We start from the raw sequence: 22,163 nt of genomic DNA on the forward strand, positions 1-22,163 counted from the left end.
GTGCAATTTACTGCCTCTGAAAACTCGCTGGAGGGTCAGCCGCGAGTAGATTCTGACTCGATGATATTCAACAATAACACCTCTCCTTCTGCTTGAACCAAGCAGAATGGACTTGGCTGTTAACCGAAAAGTTGGACATTTTAGGCCACACAGAGGTGCCTGGGAAGAAAGGCCTGGTGGGGTGGTCCACCCCTGAAAAATGTGAAACTGTATAGAGTTGTCATTGTGGTGTCTGGTCCCCTCCCCCTCCCCCGTGCTGGTTGCTTCAGGCAGACCTCCTCCTGTAAGGGACCACCTGCCCACTGCATGCAGCTGTCAATGCGTGGTCCCCAACAAATAACTTACAACACCGCTGTCTTGTGGTCTGACCTCCTTCCCTAATCAGCCCCAAATGCCTTCCAACTCACTGCCTCAGTTTAGATCCGAGAACCTATGATGGAGTCTGACTCCCTATGCCCGTTGAGGGGAATTGGACAAACGTGCCTCCCTGAGATGCTGAGTCTGCATCTGAGCTAGAGGAGGGCCAGGAACAGCCCCCCACCTGGCAGAGCTGTGAGGATTACAGTACACCAGCCCTCAAACAGTGGCAGCTCAGTGCTTGGCATGCAGTGGATGTTCGAAGCAACGGCTGGTATCTTAGCCACCCTCTTCCAGGCAGGGGGAAAAGCTTATCTTCCTGCCTTCCAATAAGCAAAACCCACACTGTCAGAGTATCGCACACCGGAAATAAAGAACTCATTGAAAATGCTTTTTAAGCGCTGGAAGCTCAGTTTTATTGGGGCGTTCCAGTGGCGGAAGCGCGCGCGGCTCTTGGCAGCCTGTTGGTGCCGCGCACTCGGCCGCTTCTTCTGCCTCTTCCGCTGTCATCGGTGTAGAGGAGAAAGTGTTTCAGCTCCTCCGGGATGAGCAATTCCGTGATCTTATGATGCTGCTTGATCCCAAAGCATTTTCGGATCTTCAGACGGCACAGCTGCATCAACGAGGGCGGCCCTGCAGAAAGATCCCAAGCCAGTTACACATTTGGTGTATCAATCTAAGACGCATTTTCAGCTCCTTTTATGTCAGGGAGCTCTGGTGGCCTACTCCATAGGGAGCTGTGCTGCTAACCCAAAGGCCATGACTCTGATGGTTCAAATCCATCAGCCTCGCCTCAGGAGAAAGATGGGCAATCTCCTCCCATGTACTCTACAGCCTCAAAAACCCAATGGAAGGTGAGCTATGAGTCCCTTGCCACTCAATGGCAATGAGAGTGAATAAGTTTATTGTCATTCTTGTTAAGCATATCAAATCTAATGTTGCGTGTATAATATCTAATGTTTTAAAGGAACTAGGAAGATGCTGCCACTTTCTGGATTTGTTGTTGTTTTTAGCCACATTCTATTTTCTTCCATCTAATTGAAAGTGCACCTGACTCAAGCTTATTTTTTTTAAATGGAACAGTGAATCTGTGTATTCCTTCTTTTTTCTTTTGATGCATCCTGCATCATTTACTATTTTGCCCATAAATTGTTTTCAATAACTCATGGCTTGGCTTTTTAATTGCATTAGGCAAATCTGCTAACAAAGGACCTCATTAAAGTGCTAAGAGCCAGGATATTAGTTAAAAAAAAAAAGAAAGAAAGTGCACCTGACCCAAGCCACTGTGTTTTTCAATTGCTTCTTATATGTGAACAAGTTGGACAGTGAGTAAAGAAGATCAAAGACGAATTGACCCTTTCCAACTGTGGTGGTGGTGGTGACAATATTGAATATACATGAGCCTTTGGAAAAGATTATCATTCTTGGAAAAGTAGACCCTCCGTTAGATAGACTACACAGTGACTGTAGCAGTGGGCTTAGACACAGCTGAGATTGTGAGGAGGGGACATGATCAGACGGGGTTTGGTTCTCTTGTCCGTGGCTCTGCTGGGTTGGAATGGACTTAGCAGCACTGAACAACAGCATTTCATAACACCAACCAGTTGCCACCAAGTCAATTCAAACTCATAAAGGCCCCACATATGTAGAGCTGTGCTCCACAGGGTTCTCAAGGCTTTGAAAACCCTTCTTCTGAGGCATGTCTAGGTAGATTTCAACTGTCACCATTTGGGTTAGAGCATCACTTAAGGAAGTGTGTGTGTGTGTGTGTGTGTGTGTGTGTGTGTGTGTGTGCAATGCAACACACAGACAATAATCAACTGTGTATTTGTTGAATACTGAATGTCCTAAACTTTCCCACACTTGAAGATGCACTTCGGTCATGGGTAGGACTGCAAGTCAGAACTGGGCAAACACCTGCCTCCTACTAGAGCCCATGGGAGTCTTTAACAGGTCAGGGCTTGGGTTCGGGCAAAGGAGAAGCACCTTCTCTCTGCAGGAGCTGGGCAATACTGCTTTCTGGGGCGACCAGCTCCACAGGGCACTTGCCCTCGGCATTCTTCGCATAGATGTCAGCTCCGAAGTCCAAGAGCATGAGAATCAACTCCTTGTTACAGGTCCTGGCCGCCATGTGAAGAGGGGAATCAAGCCCTTTGCCATCATTCACATTTGCCCCTAAGTAGGCAGGACGAGAACAGAAGGGAGTCAGGCAAAGTACAGGGTCCAACCATCCACCCTCTCAAAGTTTTGCCTAAGAGAAAGGGACAACTCTTAATGCTCTGGAGAAAACAGGAGTTTCTTTGACTGCTTTTACTAACATGGGGAAATGCCATTTTACAAAATGACTGAGTACAACCTATAGGGCTAAGAACTCACCGGTGACTGACAGACAGAGTCTGTACTTACAAAAGAGACACTGGTGTCCATCTAACAAGGTGAGTGGTGAGCCCAGGGGAGGAAAAGGCTATAAGATCCATAATAAGAATTCAAGTGAGGGAGAGTTTACTAGAGTCTTGAAGAAACAGAACTCCGCTAATTAAAGAGGTGGTGCTCCATGTGTCAAAGGGGTGAGTGGGCAACAAAAGGGTGGTGAAAAGAAACAGTGTTTTGTAGGTGATTTCAAATAAAATAGAAGCTTCACAATGCGTTTAACACAGGACAAGTTCCATTTCCAAATCAAAGAGAGTTGGTAAAGACAGCTCCAAATAGGAAGACCAGGCCTGTTCCATCAGTTTTGCAAATTATTCAGAGCCTTAAAAATATGGTCAGGAGGAAAGAGAGAGGCCGAAGAAAGGGCGAGGGCCACCCTGAGAGGGAGGTATCACTAGTTACCAGTTTTGCAAATTATTCAGAGCCTTAAAAATATGGTCAGGAGGAAAGAGAGAGGCCGAAGAAAGGGCGAGGGCCACCCTGAGAGGGAGGTATCACTAGTTACCATCACCATCCTCAGCCTCTTGTTAGAAGTGAGAGGACTGAGACTCAAAGAGTTTCAATTCCTCATGAGAACAAAGTCCATTCCTATTGCCCATATGCTTTCCTCTACTATCGCAGCGAGAACTTGAAACATTTAGCCATATTGAAGCATTAAACATTTAGACATTAAACATAGAGCAGAGAGAAAAATGAGAACATTTCATTCCCTTGCCCTTGGTTGGTTGGTGTTTTTGTTTGCTTGCTTGTTTGGAGGTTTTCTGTCTTACCTGATTCCAGAAGCTTCTTGACACAAGCTATCTGCTGGTTTTCACAAGCCACGTACAATGGAGTGCCCAGGTGTCTGATGTTATAATCAATGTTGCCACCATGTGATGCAAGAGTCTCTATACAATCCACATGGCCTGCAGCCCAAGCAACACAAAACAGAGCACAAGTTCCATTGTTATGAAAACACCATCGTCCCTGTTTTATTTATATGTTTGCTTCTTAAATTTTGCCAGCAATTTATCCCAAAGACCAAAAGACCTTCCCTTTACCTCAAACAGGAAATTACTGCAAAACATTGCCACCAGTTAACCGGTTGACAAGTCATGATTTGCACCTATTGAGTGGAACTCACCAGCATTTACTAGCCAATTTTAAACCACCATTGACCAATCCACCCCTTGTCATTTATTTGTGAGATTCTTAGTGAGATACAAAAATTGAATTGCCCACTTGTGTGTCAGGAAGTGTGAGGATGGCACAGGCTAGAAACAGGGTTCAGGTCTTTTGCTCATAGGGTCGTTATGAGTCATATTCGACTAGACGGCACTCAACAACAACATTGGTAAGAACTAGTTGGGGGAAAAACAGCACAGGAGAGGAAGACCCTGCATGAGATGGATTGACTCAGTGAGTGGGATAATGGGAATACGTGTGTCGGAGGCAATGAGATTGGCTCAAGATAGGACAGACTTCAGAGCTGTTGTACAGAGGGTTGCTATGAGTTGGAGGTGACTCAACAATACGTAACAGGAACTATATGAAGTGACCCACATGGGGTGACCAGGAATCGGAGTTGACTCACTGGCAACTATTTAGCTTGGACCTCAAGAAGACAGGGCAGAGCAGGGGCCCCGAAACAGGGACAGAGCCTCACCAAAAGCAGACCTTAAGGGTGACAGCAGGCAAGTGAGGCAGCTACCAAATCCACCATGAACGAGTCCCAGTTGGGCAAACTAGGTCCGTTCAAAGGCACATCACTCTTGCTCCTTTGCACTTCTGTTATTACCCATTTGTATCCAGTAAATGTATGCATTTATATTTTCTATGTAAATATGTATGTATATATTCACTGTGTAAATGTGAGGAACCAGCAAGTCTCTTAATAAAAGACTATGCTTTGGGAGATGATTGCATATACTTGATCTAGTCGTTAGGGCTTCTGGAAGGTGCAGAAGAGGCCTTTTTGTGAAAGCTCTTGTGGAAACCGAAAGCCCTCTGGCCAGATGATGATGATGATGATGATGGTGGTGAACACCAGAGAAAGGAAGGATTGGCAAATGTATTTTTGGCTCAGAGTTCAGAAGATCAGGAAAATTATCGCGTTAATGAAGAAAACTGCCCCGAAGTGTTGTTAGTTGCCGTCGAGGCCATCTTCAGGATGACTGATGGTATGTTTGAGTGCATGGTTGTAGGTATTGTTTATCTCATGGAAAGTTTCTCTTGTTTTCAATGATCCTCTAATTTATCAAATCCCCAACTGTGTCTGACATCTTCCAGCTTCAGAACTTAGAAGCAGCTTCACCTAGCAAACCTGGTGAACCCTGAGACAACCTTCTCACAGTAGAAAATAGTTCATTTTAGAAAAGAACTTGATCTCTCTGGGGCCATAGACTGACAAATAAGGCTGTATAGTCTACTACGTGGTAGGCCCTCTCCCAAGGGAACAGCAGTTTGCCCTACTACTGTGAGGTCCTGAAATGGGGGTTCTCCAGTTCAAGGGGCAGCAAAAGCACACAGATTCTGGGCCTCTCCCCAGAGCTCCTAATTCCATAGTTCCAGAATGAGGTCCAGAAATGGGCATTTACATTTCAGGTCCTGCTGATGCTTCTGGTCCAGAGGCCTCTGAGAACCACTGCCCTAAAATATACCTCATTTACTCTCTTTCTTTCAACAGTAGGATGTCTCTAAAGGAATGGGTGGGAAACTGAAATTACCAGATTTACCTCGTTTAGCAGCTTCATGAATGGGTGAAGCCAGGTCATTTACATTGTCCAGGGTGGCTCCGTGCTGCAGAAGCAAATTTACACATTCCTGGCTGCCACTAACACAAGCATTGAACAAGGGAGTGTGCCAGTTGGTAGTAAAGCCATTCACCTGTGAAGGAAAGTTCTCGAATGAAAGCAGACAGTGGTGTCTTCTGAGTTCGAATCTAGAATGCATTACTTTTGAGCTAGTATTTGACCTCTCTGAGCCTTAAACTCTGCAGCGACAAAATAGGGCAAAAATAATACCCATTCCACAATCATGTGAAATACGGAGCACAGTGCCAATGAAAAGGCACTGAGAATGTTACTGAATGTTCTTTCTCCTCTATGCCTTCTCCAGGAATGGGAACTATAAAATCAGATAGCTTCAGCAGCTTCCTGATTAATCTCTTTCTTCTCAAGCTTCCCTCCCAGATTCCACCCTGCGCCTATCTAGTTTCTTCACAGTTGGCAGAGTAACGTTCTACAATTGTTAAAGTATCGTTCTTAAACGTTAAAAACATGACCTTCAAGATATATCAAGTGGGCACATTTCAAAAGTCCATTTATGAGGGCACCAGTATGATATGATGGTAGCGCCCTGCAGATTCAGTGTTGTGTGGTGAGTGTCAGTCCCAGCAAGGCCGGAATATTGTCTCTAGTTACAAATATATACAAAAGTGGTGACTGTCCTACAGGGCCACAAAACGGTAAGCTCTGAGTTTCCTCTTCCAACTCTACAGGTCAACTTGTACCTTTCCTGTATTTAGGCTACAAGCAAATAGCAACTAGAAAGTTAAATGAATGTCTGTGCTTCTCAGTGTTGAGTAACTGCTCGGTGGACCTGTTTAGCAATGATCTTGCAAAGACATCCATTCAATCACACGTTCTGTTTCCAAACAAGGCTAGGGCCATCTTGAGGCTTGAAAGGTCCCAGGGTGCAATGTCTGGGGGTAATTAGGTGTTCCCTTCTAGTTTGCACCTGAACGCCGGTTTTGTTTCGCCTTCTTTCTGGTCTGCTTTTATGTTTGGGATCAATTTTTCTTAACAAAAAAAAATGTGACTCTAAGTAGGTACTCACCAGTGGCTCTCTGCTGGCCTCAGGACAAGGCCCATTTCGTCCTTTCTGGAGTGGACAGCGGGATGGTTCATGTTCTGAACCAAACCCTCCCACTCTCGCTCTCTCCTGCCATAAGAGCCCTCTTCCTGTCACAGCAGTCCGCTCCCTGGCACCTCCAGGCTTCTGCATTCTTTGTGCCCAGCGGGAGAGAAGCCCATAATTTCCCCTAACCTACCATTCAGCCAAATCCAACAGATCTTTTAGGTTTCAATTTAGACATCAGTTCCTGTAGGAAGTCTCTTTTGACTCCCTCCCTCTGTCAGAAATAAAATAGGTTGGGAAGACACAGCTGTGTAACTTCTTAGTGTTAATACTTATTACATTGTGGTACTTTCCCCCCCCAGAATGGTCACAGCTTCTTCCAAGCCATCTCTGGACTGTGTGAAGGAGCCCTAGTGGCACATTGGGCTGTTAACTGAAAGATCAACAGTTGGGACCTGGCTGTTCCATGGAAGAACAATGTGGCAGTCTGTTCAGTCCAGGGGAGGAGGCAGAGGGGGAAGAAAATGTGCAACTATAAATTTTAAAAAATATCTTTACAGGCTTAAAAAACCCTAAGGACAGTTCTGCTCTGTCCTCTAGGGTTGCTATGGACAGGATTCAACTGGATAGCACTGGGTTTACAGGCCTGGTGCTAAATGGCTTTGCAGCCACTTCCATTCTTACTGCTTGGAGTGAGCCTTGGCCACGTGACTTGCTTTGGCCAGTAGCCTATGTGATCCAAGCTGGCAGCTTGCCCTATCTTGCTGCCTGTGAATAAATTCAGGCTGCCTCTGAGAGTTGAGAGAGCACATGGCAAATGCGCTGACTGACCAGTCATCCCAAGCAGCCCAGCCAAGGCCATCCAAACCTACATGCCCTGGCTGATTCGACTGCAAGTCGATTTCCAGCTCATAGTGACCCTGTAGGACAGGGCAGAACTACAAGAACTAAAAGGCTGTGAATCTGCAGAAGCAGGCTGCCTCAGCTTTCTTCTGTGTAGCAGATGGTAGGTTCAAACCTTATTGGTCAGCAGCTCAGTACTTAACCCGCTTCACCACCAGGGCTCCTAGCTCCTAGCTGATTTACCAGCTAATCTTAAATGCGTATGTAAGCCCTGTTCAGTGAGGTAAGTGTAGGCTGCCTGGAAAAGAAAAAGTGTCCAGCAGAGGCTGAGAATTGTGTGATTAATGACTATCAGTTTAAGCCAATAAATTGTGGTGGCTTGCTAAGTACCAAAAAGTAACGGCTAGAAATACTCTGTAAGTTGGCTTCTATAGCTAAGACGCAGTGCGCTCAGCACACTTGCTTCCTCTAACCCTGGGTACACTACACTTCCCAGCCTCCCTTGCAGTTAGACATGGTCTAAATGAGTTTGGGCCGGTAGAAAATGGGCAAAAGTTAGGTCCATCACTGCCAGGATTGGTCCTTAAAAGCCATCCATGTTCTTGCCCATACCAACTACCTGGAATGGAGATGACTCCTAGGGTAAACCTGGTAGCCACACACTTACACAGGGCCACAGGACAGAAGAAGTCCTTGCCCTCGACTCACCCTGGGAAAAGGACCACTCAACCAGGAACATACACACACTGGAATTCCAACTGAGTACGTATTAAATGCTAATTGGAGTAGGTTATTGTGGTGTGTGTAGTAGGCTCCTGTGTGATGTGCATGGTAGGTTACTGTGCTGAAGGGAGCTCTGGTGACCTAGTGGTATGGAATTACTCTGACAACCCAAAGGTGCGTGGTTTGGGTACATTCAGGTGGTCCACCAGCTGCTTCATGGGAGAAGAATGAACAATCTCCTCCCCTGTGATTAACTGCCTGGGGAAACCTGCTGAAGGGCCAGCTATAGGTCTGTTCCGACTCGACAGTACACAACAATAGCGGTGATGTCAATGAGCTCTGGTGGCCTCGCGGTAAGGAGCTGTGCTGCCAACCAGGAGGCACACAGTTTGCATCCAGCAGCTGATCTGCGGAAGAAAGATGGGCATTCTCTTCCTATGTGATTTACTGCTTCTGAAAACCTGGTGGAGGGTCAGCTAGGGGTCAGCTTTGATTTGACAATATACAGCAACTATGATTCAGGTATCTTATCAGCTGACGTTACAAGCATTGAGTTCAGTGATTTCTCTACCTGCTTCTCTGGCTCTTACCAATTAGAATACAAATGACTGAAAAAGCAGGGACTGTCATATCCTTACGAGCTGTGATGGTGCTGTGGATAAAACACTCGACTGCGAACATAAAAGTCAGTGGTTCAAACCCATCAGTTGCTTCCTGGAAGAAAGACATGGCCATGTGCTTTTATGAAGACTACAAGAAGAAACTGGGCGAGCACAACACTCTTAGAAAAAAATACTGCTGTTTGCATTTCTAATCTGGCTAATGAAAAGTGCTGAGAATTGCAGAAGTAGCCATTTTTCGTTCTCATTTTCTCAGGAGGCAGGTGATCCCACTTACTTGAGCGCCATGCTGTAATAACACGTTGGTACACAAGAAGTGGCCGCCGAGGCAGGCTTCATGCAGTGGTGATGACTGCTCCTCAGTAAGGAGGTTCACTGGCCAGCCCTGGAGGATGGGAAGGGCAGAATCAGGAGGGCAGAGCAGCAGGGCCTGGGGCCTGCCTCCACCCGGATACCATCACTGCGACAGTTCTTCTACAAGTCACAATCACTGGCTCAGATGCTAACAAAACAAAGTGTTACACAAGACAGACATGGGGGCTAGGGGGAAACTAAGAAAAGAAAGGATAAATAATGTACAAAGCATTGAAACAGATGAGGGAGAGAACAGTATAAAAGCAATATATAATCAGGGATTATTGGCATGACAAGAGTCCAGAATAAGAGTTGCATAGTAGAGTGATCTGGGGTGGGGGTGGGGGACTGTATAACAATGAAAGATCTTTCCTCCCCCCAAAGAAAAAAGTGATCTGGGAGGAGGAGGAGCAGGGAGGAAAATGTGCAACAATGAACGATTGGAAATCCAAGTTCTTTATAAACTTTAATTAAAATATCAATTTAAAAAATTTACAACCTAAAAAAAAATGTGAAAAAAAACCTGCCCCACAAGAAACACTCCAGACCAAACTCACTGCCCCTAAGTTGAATCTAACTCATCAGAACTCAAATTCACAATGGAATACTACACAACTTGGGAAGGACTGGAAAACATTATGCTGAGTGAACTATCTCAGTCCCACAAGGATAACTATTGTATACAATCATATTGTAGAATGAGTATAAGAATCCAAGAGGGGTGGAGAGCGTGGAAGCAGAGGGATGAGGATGTGCAGGGGGAGGGGGGATTAGTCATGGGGTTGGACAATTTGATGAGGAGGGTGAGGGAAATTGGAAGAATGTATTCTTGAAAACAATGTATTTGAAGTTTGTAAATAAACAAGTATTAAAAAAATAATTTCCTTTAAAAAAAATCCTCAAACTCACTCACTGCTACCAATTCCAAACTGACTCCTAGCTGACCTACAGGAGAGGAGATTGTCACTCTTTCTCGGAAGGAGCCTCTGGAGAGAGAGGCGTGGCCTTTGGGCAAGCAGCTCAGGCCTCTATGGCCCATGTCACAGAACCCCCTTCTAACCATATTCTAAGGCGTGTTGTCGTGTGCCATCACGTCGGAGCCGACCCACAGCTGACCCTCCCGCTGGTCTTCAGTGGGAGGAGATTGGCCATCCTTCTCCTGTGGAGCAGCTGGTAGAACCAAGCTGCGGCCCTTCGGGATTGCAACGTAGCTTCTTATCACTCTCACCAGGCCACCAAAGCTCCCTAACTCAAAGCCATCCTAAAATAAAGAGTAGAACTGCCCCATAGGAGAACCAAGAAGCAGACCACTTCAACTATCTCTTTCAGAGGGACCCTTGTACATTCAAACTGTCAGCCTTTCAGCCAGCAGCCTAAACGTAATCACTGTTAGCCCAGGGTTCCTTAAAAAGGGTTCGCCTCAAATAGAAGATTTTCCTTTTTTTTTTAGGTGGTTTTTTTTTAAAAGTTTCTTTTATTTTCTATTTTGTTGCAGTTATATTTTGTCATAAATATTTCTTTTGAAAAAAATAGTTTTGATCAGATTCTTTTTTTATTCTCAAAATCAACCAAAACCAAGAAGATAGAAACAAAAGCTTTTATGGATATCCCCTGTCTTGATCCAATTGTAGTTGTTTGACTAGAATTATTTTCTTTTTTTCTACTACTTTTTTAATTTAAAAGTTTATTTTTATTATTATTATTATTAATTTCAATGAACATCTACAGAGATTTTGGAATTCCATTCATTCATTGTTGCCCTTTTCTCCTACTTTTTTTTTTACAGAGACTTTCGATTTCCATTCATTCATTGTTGCACTTATCTCCCTGCCCAGCCCTCTACCCCCAATTCGCTTTTCTTTTTGAAATGTAAAAGAAAAAAATTCTTTCATTGTTATTCAATCCCTCCTCCCAAGTCCACTCCACTATGCAGCCTTTGTTCTGGACTCCCGTCATAACAATAATATATGGTTAAAAAAAAAAGAGTTCGTGAAAATTACATGAGATTCTCATTACACTGAAAGGGAAATGCATGTTTTCGAATCAGACCCCTTGATTTCTGGTTTCTCAGGATGGTGTGTATTGAGATTCTCTTCCTACTTGATGTATCTCAACAACTCTACCTGGCTGAGTAGGTTCCTAAGTGAAAGCAGGTGTCCATGGACTGCAGCTTCATGCAAAGGAGACCAGTCTGTCATGGCATCTGTAAGGAGAAAGGGCGAGGTTACGTTGACCAGTGCACTTTACACTGACCTCATCTGTCCACGTGTCGTACTGTGGGGGCTGTGATGCTAGAAATCCTGCCACCGGCATTTCGAATCTGAGCAGTTACCCATGGTGGAAAGATTTCTGCCAAGCTCCCAGATGAAGACTAGGAAGAAAGACCTGGTGGTCTACTTCTCAAAATTAGTCTGTGAAAACCGTGTGGATTACAAGGAGCCCACCACCCTCAGGGGAGCTGGAAGGAACCTAAAATACAAGAGCATCCATCCAGGGCAATGGACTCCATCATATAATCAACAGCCACCAAGACGGTGCAAGACAGAGGAAGCAGTGTCTCCTTCTGTTGCATGTGGGGTTACGGTGAATCAGCACAGTTCAAGGGCACCTAACAATGACACACTTCAGAAGCCGGGGGCTTATCTTTGCCCGCCGACACTGAAGGCTAACAGGTTCTGGCTGAAAATATTGTGGTCACGCAAATCCCGTGAAGACGTCAGCATTTCTCCCTCTGAGTGTTTCTTATACACAGACAAACCAGCCAGGGAGGACTCGAACCAGGTCTCAAAATGGGGACAAAGGAGATGACAGATCGCTGTGCTTCCATCGGCACACTGATTTCAAAGACAAATGGTCCATTTTGTTAAGTGAGGCCTTAGCTAATTACCAGCATTAGTGTGTTAAGCCATGGTTACTAGCCTAGTTTCCTGCATAAAATACACACTTTGGCATCTCAGCAAACAGTACCATGTATTAATGGTTGGAATCACTTACGCAATTACATACACCATTAGGTTTGGAATCAAACTTAAGCAGAACCAAATCTATTTATGGATTACCTCCAGCCCCAGTAGTGAATACAAACCAGAGTGCAGTGTGACCTTGGGACAAACATTATTTACCCTCAAAGGCAATGAGCTCATATGGGGACGAGAAAGCTCTGAATTCAAACCCACTTGACTTCTGAGCCTCAGTTTCCTTGTCTGTAAAGAGTGAACAGCAATACACTTACCCAGTCCTCCATGGTGGTGTGACTTCAGTTAAGCTGCTAACTAAAAGGTCGACAATTCATACCCACCTCACAACTCTTCAGGAGAAAGACCTGGTGTTCTGCTCTTATAAAGGTCACTGCCTGGGAGATGCTGTGGGCCAGTTCTACTCTGTCACTTGGGGTCCTGTGAGTCATCGACTCGATGCAACTAAGAACAACATGAATCAGTACGTAGAAAACCAGTTATTATCAAGTCTGCTTTGACACATGGTGACTCCATGTGTGTCCGAGTTGAGCTGTGTTCCATAGATTTCAACGACCAACTTTTTTTTTTTTTTCAGATTGCCAGGCCTTTCTTCCAGGGTGTTTTTGTTTGGACTCAAACTTCCACCCTCTTTCTTTAGGGAACATCACTCAGGGACTTCCAGTATATATTGTGGTTAGGTGCCATTGAATCAGCTCCAACTCCTGGAGACAGCATAAGGCAACACTGCCTTCTGCCACCTTAACATGAACCAGAGGGTCTTCATTTCATGCTATTTGCACAGCTATTTAAAATAGCAACCAAGTAGAAAGACTACAAGATCTTAAAAAGATAGACTATAAACCCAACCCCAACACATGAAATACTATTCTGGCCCTTTTTTAGTGTGGGTGTGGCCTGAGTGAGATGGAGACCTGAATTTTCTTCCCCTTAAGCTGAATTTGACTTCCAGAACAAACTCTCAGGAGGTCAAAATATGTGCGGCCCACTGGGAGGTGTGTGGTTTGGTAAACGCCAAAGCAAGGCAGGCATCTCCTAAAAGCAGAGAAGACCTGAGAATCAATGAAGCTGCTATCCAATCTGAATCAGGAGCTGTGGGCTTGGTTTCGACGCACGGCACCCCCAGGCGTGTCAGAGAAAAACTGTGCTCCATAGTTTTCATGGCTGATTTTTCAGAAACAGATAGTCAAACCTTTCTGCAAAGGTACCTCTGGGCCGACTCAAACATGTGACTTTCCCATTAGTGGTAGAACGCCTTAACCGTCTGTGCCACTCCAGGGTACTTTTTCATGTGTTGTGGTTTTTGTTTTGTTTTGTTTTTTTAAAAAGGCTGGTTATTATTTACTTAAAAGAACTTTGGTACCACAGTGGTTAAGTGTCTGGCTGGTAAAAGAAACATGGCAGTTCAGATTCAACTAACACTCCAGAAAAGACCTTGCCATCTGCACCATAAAGATAACAGCCTTGGAAACTCTGTAGCGCAGGCAGTTCTACTGTGCCTTAAGGGAGGGAGGGCACGCATCAGTGACATTTAGCTCCTGGGAACTGACAAGCCAGGGAGGAGGAGGGAAGAATACTGAGGTCTGCTGCCCCTTGGGGTCATCAAGTCCCTGGAAAATCCACACCACTCCCTCCCTTCCAGCTGGACTCATTAACACAAGAGGATGCAAATGTGAGGCCTAGGCACTGGCATCCAGGACTTGCCTTCTGGGCTCCCAGAGGGTTGGGGCCATTTATGTACCAAGGCTTTTCCTGCCTTCAGAACTGAAGCAAAATTTCCTCTGGGTGTCCTAAGTCTCTTCGGAGAAATACTGTTGTTTTTAGGATTCAGGATCTAAACTCCTGACTCAAAAAGCAAACTAAAACTCACTGCTGTCGAGGAAGAAGGGCCCATGGCAGCCCCTCCATCGGGTTTTCAAGGCTGTAAATCACATGGGAGGAGATTGCCCAACTTTCTCCCACGGAGGTGCCAGTGGATTCAAACTGCCATCGGGTTACCAAAGCAACTCTATAGGCTAGGCCACCAGTACAGCTATAGCTCCAAATGAGGATGAAAAAAATCCACACATTTCAGCCTGTCGGTGCTGATAATGCCAGATACCATCCACACAAAATCTCAAGAAAAAAGAAAAAGGCTAAAATGGGGGACGGTTTAAAAAATGAGCTTTAAATAGCTTTGCAAGTGTGTCCTAATGGATCCCTGCACATCTAATGGTGGTCAATCCGTTTCTCCTGCAAATGACATAGAGCTAGCTGCCACACCTCTTCACCCTCCCCTCAAGCTCCCCAAGATAATTAGAGCTGACAGCCTCAACAGTCTAGGCAGGGGATTTGGGTCCTTAAGTCAGAACCCCAGCCAGCTTTCATCAAAATGATGCAATTATATTATTAAGCTCAGACACAAAAGGGGGTTGGCTTTCCACTCCTTCATTATGGAGTCATCACTTCAGAGTAAATCAAGAATTCTGTCATTCTCCCACAGAAGCACTAAGGCACCCCAAGGTTGTACACCCTAACAATAGAAGGCAGCACGGATTGGATAGTATGCTGGGCTGATGGGCACGGTGGCCAGGGGTCTGTAGCTATGCAAATATAGTGGAACCTGCAAGAACCAGACGCTGTGCAATGCGGAAACCTGACAGAGAAGGAAAACAAAGTATTTTCTACAAAAAGGAAGGAGAGGAAACTGTTAAAGGTAGAAAATGGAAAGACCTGGCAAAGCAAGGCAGTCCTGTCAAGTCTGGATCTCAGGCTTCACTGCATTTCCGTATCATTCACTCACGCAGAGCCACCCTTCATCAGGTTTTAGGAGGGTAAATCTCATCTGAGGAAATAGTCCATCTTTCTCCAGTGGAGCCTCTGGTGAATTTGACCTGTCAGAGAAATGCTACCTTTGGGTTAACAGTGCAACTTGCTGTAGATTATGCCACTAGAACAACCTCCCCACTCTTTGTGTGTGTGTGTGTGTGTGTGTGTGTAGTGGCCTAGTGGTAAAAAGAAGCTATGTTGCAATCAAAAAGGCACACAGTTAAAATCCACCAGCTGCTCCACAGTATATAGAGAGACAGAGATAGATAGATAGATAGATAGATAGATAGATAGATGATAGATAACAGGTAGAAAGATAGATAGATAGATAGATAATAGAAAGATAGATAGATCATAGATGAGAGATAATAGAAAGAAAAAGATACATAGATGATAGATAATAGAAAGATAGATAATTGATAGATGATAGATATAGATAGAAAGAAAAAGATAAGACATGACAGATAGATATAGATAAAAGATAAATAAATAATAGAAGGAAAGAGAGATGATAGATAATAGAGAGAAATAGACAATAGACAGAAGATAGATCATAGATGATAGAAAGCTAGATAATAGATGGAAAGATGATAGATAATAGAGAAATAGAAAGATGATAGATAGATAGATAGATAGATAGATAGATAGATAGATAGATAGATAGATAGATAGATGATAGAAAGATAGATGCTAGAAAGGTAGATAATAGATGGAAAGGTGATAGATAGATTGATAATGGATAAAAGAGATTAGATAGATAGATAGATAATAGCTAAAAGAGAGAGATGTTAGAAAGGTAGATAATAGAAAGATGATAGATAGATAGATAGATAATAGGGAGATAGATAGGTAATAGATGATAGATAATAGAAAGATTGACAGATAATAGATAGATGATAGATAATAGAAATATAGATAATAGATCAGATAAATAAATACATAGATGATTGATAACAGAAAGATAGATAGATGATAGATAATAGAAAGATAGATGATAGATAGATAATAGAAAGATATGATAGAGATACTAGAAAGATAGATTAGATAGATAATAGATGATAGAAAGAGATACATAGATAATAGAAAGATAGATAATAGAAAGATATGATAAAGATGATAGATAGATCTAGATCTGGTGGCCTCGTGGCAAGAAGCTGCGCTGCAGTAAAAAAGGCACTCAGTTCAAATCCACCAGCTGCTCCACAGTATATAGAGATATAGATAGATAGATAGATAATAGATGATAGAGATGCAGATGGAGATAGAGATAGATATGTATATATAGACAGAGGAGGAGAGAGAGAGAAGAGAGGAGAGAGAGAGAGAAGGGAAAGGGGAGAGAGAAGAGAAGGGAGAGGGGAGAAGAGAAAAGAAGGGAGGGAGAGAAAGGGGAGGGAGAGAGCAGGGAGAGAGGGGAGGGAGGGGAGGAAGAGAAGAGAAGAGAAGAGAAGAGAAGAGAAAAAAGGAGACGAGAGATCTGGCGGCCTATTGGCAAGAAGCTGTGCTGCAATCAAAAAGGCTTGCATCAATGAATGAATGGAAATCCAAAATCTCTGAAAATGCTCATTGAAATTATTTTTTAAAAAATTTTAAAAAAAAGAAAAGGAAAGAGAAGCTCAGCCAGAATGCCCCTTAGAAACAAGAAAAGAGAGAGTTTATTTCACATTCTTTGGACATGTTGTCAGGAGGGGCCAGTCCTGGGAGGAAAGGCCTGCGTGCTTGGAAAATTAGAAGGATAACCAGAGATTGGAAGATTTATCTGTTCAGACAGGGTTTCATTCTGTTATCTGTATGAGTTGGAGTCAATACTTTGACAACTAACAACAGCAACATAGCTTATCAGTAAAGAAAAAAAAAAGGCTTGCATGCAGTTCGAATCCATTGTCTTCTCCACCGGAGAAGGATGGGCAGTCTCCTGTGTGATTACCTACCTCTGAAAACCCACCAGAGGTTCAGCTATGGGTTGGTTCTAACTTGACAGCACACACAATACACACATACACACAGAGACACACACTTTTTTTACATACATAATTTTTTTTAAAAAACCTCATTATGATCAAGTTTGAGCCCCCTCATAGCTGACCCTCCAGCAGGTTTTTTAGAGGTTGTAAATCACACAGAAAGAGATCTTTATCAAGTGGAGCTGCTGGTAGATTCGAAACAGAACAGGAGCACCACCTAGCAGCACGGTACAGCACAGCTCCCTGTCCATTAGGCCACCAGAGCTCCCTATTTAAAACCACCCAGCTCTCTGTAGGTGCAGATGTGCATATAGATCCCGTCTTCACTGCAATATAGCTCACATGCTCTGCGATTCACAAATTTAAAAGATACAGTTCAATGGTTTTAGGCTCACCATCCATTTTAGAGCACTTTCGTCACCCCAAGAGTAAACCCTGCCCCTGTGGGCAGTCACTCCCATTGCCATGTCCTCCAGCCCCTCAACGACTTTCTGTTACTCTGGATATGCTTCTTCCGGACATTTCCCAGAAATATCCAGTACTAGTTGCCATCACGTCGAATGTGACTCACAGCGACACCAGATGAATGGCAGCGTATACCATGTGGTCTTTCATGGTGGCTTCCCTCATTTAGCATAATGTGCTCAAGGCTTACCCATGAACTTGGTTGCACGTGTCAGCACCTCATTCCTTTTTATGAATGAATAATATTCCATAAAGGATCCCTGATGACCTAGTATGTAGCATGTCAGGCTGCTAACCAAAAGATCAGTGGTTCAAATCCACCAGGCACTCTACAAGAAAAAGAGGATGGTCCCTTCCTATAAAGATTTACAGCTTCAGAAACTCAAAGGAGGATTGCTATGAGTCAGAATCAACCTGATGCTGGGGTGAGGGTGGGGGCGTTATCTATCCATTCAACTGATGAACATTTCGAAGTCTCCCTATTCCGGCTCTTGTGAATGATGTCGCAATGAACACTGGTGTTTTGATTGTTGAATCTACACCTAGGAGTAGAATTGCTTTTATGGGAGCACTGTGTTGAAATCTCCTGAGAAACTGCCAGCTAATTTGGGAAAATGATGATTTCTCATGCCCACCAGCAGAGTCTGAGGCTCCTGAGTCTGTCTCCGTTTGCCTGTGCTCAGGCAAGCAAAAGACACATGGGTTGTTGTTAAATTAAAACCCATCTCAAATTTACACAGGGACATTCACATTCACCTCAGCGGGTCTCAGAACCATTGAGCTCTCATGTTAAAAAAGGGCAGTCATGACAGAGGATAGGTTGCGTGCCTATGTGTGTGTGAAATTCAACAAATGGGCATATGGTGTTATTGTGTCATAGCACGCAATGCGGATAAGACTAGCCCACGGGCTCTCTTCAACTCTCGAGACGCAAGGAAGTGCTCGAACCCGGCTCCTGGCAAGTGAACGACTGAGGGTCTAGCCTGGAAGGATGGGAGAGACTTCTCCAGGGCCCATGCCCCAGCAGGCTATGCGTTCTTGGCTCCCCCAGTGCACGGCAAGTCTATCTGGCTTCCCATTCACTGACCATGAGAGAGGCCAGGAGATGTCAGAAATAGGGCCACCGTCCAAGTTTTCCCTTGGGCCCCCTGGTCTTTGAAACTCAAGGACCATTATTTGCGTACTAGGGCCTCTCCAAGACCTTGGCCTGTGTTGCAGACTCTTCCCCACACACTTTTTCAGCCAGCATCTATCGCTTTTGCTGACCAAAAGCAGATGCCCAATGGGGGTGGCTCACAGTGCCATAGCGCCTGTGGCAAGGCGCCCAGTCAAAGCGGAGCTGAGAGCGCTGCAAGGAAGCCTCTCCACAAGTCTCCTAATTAGCGCATTTAAGCTCATCTTTCATGTAGGGACCTTTGAAACCATAGAGGCCTCAAACCCTGCAGTACATTAGAAAGGCTGTTTCATTCCTATTGCAATTTCTGGGATGATTTTCAAAGTTTCCATTATTTCAGAAGTGATTTAAAATGCAGCGATTGGTACATTCCAAAGAGCACTATGAACTATTAAACTCTGAGAGGCCCCTCTGCACTGGACAGCAGCATCAATCTTCCTGGCGCATGATGGGAAGCATCCTGCAAGGTCAGGGCCAGGAACCAGAGGCCCCACTGCTCTGAGAGGGGAAAGGGGGAGGAACATGCGCCTTCAGATAAGGGTGGCTTCAGTGGAGGTCTGGGGGTGGTTATTACAGGGGAAATTGGCTTTAGTCCAGGACAAATAAGAAAATGAGAACTAGAAACAAAAGAAAGGCCCACTGAGGCATGGTCTTGTTAAATCGTGAACAATCTTGCTGGCTCTCACTCACTTCCCCTCGCTCCTTTCCTCCTTTCTGGGCGCTGCCTTTTCTATGGGGACCACATCTGGTCACCCATCCTAGCTGATGAATAAGGGGCTCCCCCCAAGAAAAGCCCTCACTCCTGCTGAGATGTATCTACATTCATAACAAGCTCTGTCCCTGCCTGTCAGGGTTTAAGAGACACATAGAGTGTGTGCCCCTTTTGGTGGGGAGTGGGGAGAGGAGAGTATTTGCCAGAAGAACAGAGACTGAAAGTGGGGGCAGGTACGGTTAGCTCTGGGGGCTTATGGGTGGTGGTTAGTTTCTTCTTCAGAGGCATTTCCCAAGTTTCTGGCAGTAGGTATTTCAGGAGAAGGGAGAGACATCTTTCTCCTGCTCGTGGAGCAGAGGGCTGAGCATGGCACAAATCTCTCTGAAGTGGCAGCTGTCCATCGTCATATCCTTTCTTCTCAGTAAGGAGGCCAAGAGAAACCCGGCCAAGCCTAGCCAGACCCTGGTCCCGCCATTCGCCACCCCCCCCCCCCCCCCCCCCCCCCGGTTAGCCCCCCTCCTTGAAAAACAAAAGGAAAAACCCCCCCATTGGTACACAACCCCCCCCCCCCGCACTTCCCCAGGGGACACACTTCACCTGAATACAGTTCACAGTTCCCCTCTGGAAATAAGTGCTCCACATTCCACACTTCACTAAGGTCAAGACTTGAGGAACATAAACAAACCACCCAGCTCTGACAGAGCTTTGATCCAGAAGGCAGGGCCAGCACCCAGCAGAGGGAGGGCTACACCCACGCTGGCCAGGGAGAGAGGGGTGCTGCTGGGAAGGGGAGTCAGAGCCCAATAGTCAAGTATGGGGTATGAGAAAGGTGGGGGGCAGCAGAGGTATTCTGGCATCTGCTTGGGTGGCTGCTTTTGAAAAAATTTCTCTTCCTATGGCCGCCGAGTATGCCCCCTTCTGATGACGACCCCTATACAACGGAATGAAACAATGACCAGATCTGGGACAATCAGATGCAGATCAGACCATTAAGTGATGAACTTTTGGAAGTTAATTACCAGGCCTTTCTTCCTAGTCTGTTTATTCTAGAGGCTCCACTGAAACCTGTTAAGAATGATGTTCATCGCCCTTGAGCCCTAAGCAACTCACAGCTGGCCCTCTGAGTGAGTCTTCCAATGTGAGCAGAAGACTACCTATCCTCCTGCCTTGAAGGCCCTGGCGGATTGCCTTTGAGTTGTCAGTGCACCTCCCTACCCAGCAACCCAACTGAGCTCCCTTGCTGTTGTTGTGTACCATCGAGCTGGAAACAGCCCATAGCTGACCCTCCAACAGGTTTTCAGAAGCAGTAAATCACACGAGAGAAAACTGCCTATCTTTCTCTCACAGAGCAGCTAGGGGATTCGAACCGCATATCTTCAGGTTGGTAGCGCAGACCCGCTGAGGTGCACTGAGATGGTTGTGCATGGGGTATGCTTGTTGGGTATTGAATTCAACTATCCCACCAAACCAGCCCCTCTTCCTCTAGTCCCCGTGGAGTGAATTAGAGTGTTAACTCTCTTCCTACTCCTCGGGCCCTCTGTTCTCCCCTGCAGGCTTCTCTTTAGCCCTGAGCTCTTGGTCCTTTCTAGAGCATCCTCAGGTCTCTGAATCGGGGCATGTATTTGTCCCCAAACCTTAGTTGCTCATCTTCAATGGGCACAGTCACTGTCACTTGTTGTTGTTGACTGCCTTCGAGTCGAGCATGACTCCTAGCGACCCCATGAACAAAAGACCTGAAGCCCCTCTACAACTATCAACATTTATCAGCGTTCATAGAAGTGGACACCACTTCTCACTCACTGTCACTACTAAAGACGAAGAGAATGTCTTAGCATTTGCTTCCTTGCTCTGCTCTCAGGTCCCCTCTCATCGTTTCTATTTTCCAGGCCCCTTATCTGACATTAATTTAGGTGGAAAACTCCAGTCTTGGCTGTCTTTGACCTAAGTATTTCATCAAGCACCATAGTCTGATTGTTCCTTCCTTTGAAATAAAACAAACTCAGCGCCATCAAGTCCGAACCAACTCCTAGCAGACCTTCTGCTGGGTTTCTGAGACTGTAACGCATGGAGGAGATAGCCTGTCTTTCTCCCTTTCTGCTGCTGGTGGATTTGAACCATCAGAGAAATGTGGCTTTGGGGTTTACAGTGAAACTCCCCAAAGACATGTGTGTGCCTTGTTTTCTGGCATTTCCAAAGTTGGATAAAAAAAAAAATCTAAGCTCCATGCTTGGGCTAGGCCAGCGGTTCTCAAAAATGTGGTTTCCAGACAGTGTCACTTGAGAGATTATTGCAAATGCAGATCCCCAGGCCCACCTCTGTTAGGAGACCGATGCTCTTGAAAAGTGTGAGCCAGTACTTTTGTGCAGTAATCCTTTATGAGCTCTCCACTATCTCCCCTCAGTGTGACTACTCCATTGTTTTTTATTCTGTTAGCTACCAGGAATCCCCTCCAGAACCATCAATGGTTCCCAAGTCCCTGCCTGGTGGAGGCTAAACTTCACCAATGGTTAAAGCCCCATTATCAGGCTGTACGTCCCCACACTTGCTCTCAGCAGACCCCTTAGGACCCTCCACATTGGAGCTGTGACAATGTCCGCACATCTAGGCCCCAAGCCCTTTCCCGCGGTGCCTCTTCACCAGCACACACCCATGCCGCCCCACCCAGATTCAGACCTTCAGAAACTCTAAACATCAACAAGGAAAGAGATGGTTTTGCTCCTCCACTTAGAAAGAAAAATAAACATAGTATTTAGTTGTAGAATAATCCCATGGAAATGAACCAAACTAGGTTATTTCTCATAATGGTTGATTTGTTGCTTTAAAAATGCATTTCTCAAGGTTTTGTCTGAGAAAGAGCTTGTGTGTGTGTGTGTGTGTGTGTGTGTGTGTGTGTGTGTGTGT

At 45.1% G+C, this 22,163-nt stretch overlaps 1 protein-coding gene across 1 annotated transcript in view; it reads right to left on the reverse strand.

Moving 5' to 3' along the window:
- Positions 1 to 772: 772 nt before the first annotated feature.
- ASB9 (ankyrin repeat and SOCS box containing 9) overlaps positions 773 to 22,163 on the reverse strand; it is a 36,219-nt gene continuing 14,828 nt past the window's right edge. Inside the window, exons 2-7 of the mRNA XM_006892421.1 lie at positions 11,288 to 11,405; positions 9,088 to 9,195; positions 5,502 to 5,652; positions 3,558 to 3,692; positions 2,344 to 2,532; positions 773 to 990 (exon numbers count right to left, since the gene is read on the reverse strand). Coding sequence (XP_006892483.1) covers positions 773 to 990; positions 2,344 to 2,532; positions 3,558 to 3,692; positions 5,502 to 5,652; positions 9,088 to 9,195; positions 11,288 to 11,405 — 919 coding nt within the window. The remainder of the gene's footprint in view (positions 991 to 2,343; positions 2,533 to 3,557; positions 3,693 to 5,501; positions 5,653 to 9,087; positions 9,196 to 11,287; positions 11,406 to 22,163) is intronic.

The sequence above is a fragment of the Elephantulus edwardii genome, unplaced genomic scaffold (genome assembly GCF_000299155.1).
Source record: "Elephantulus edwardii isolate Elephantulus edwardi_28Jun2011 unplaced genomic scaffold, EleEdw1.0 scaffold00115, whole genome shotgun sequence".
Classification (NCBI taxonomy): Eukaryota; Metazoa; Chordata; class Mammalia; order Macroscelidea; family Macroscelididae; genus Elephantulus; species Elephantulus edwardii.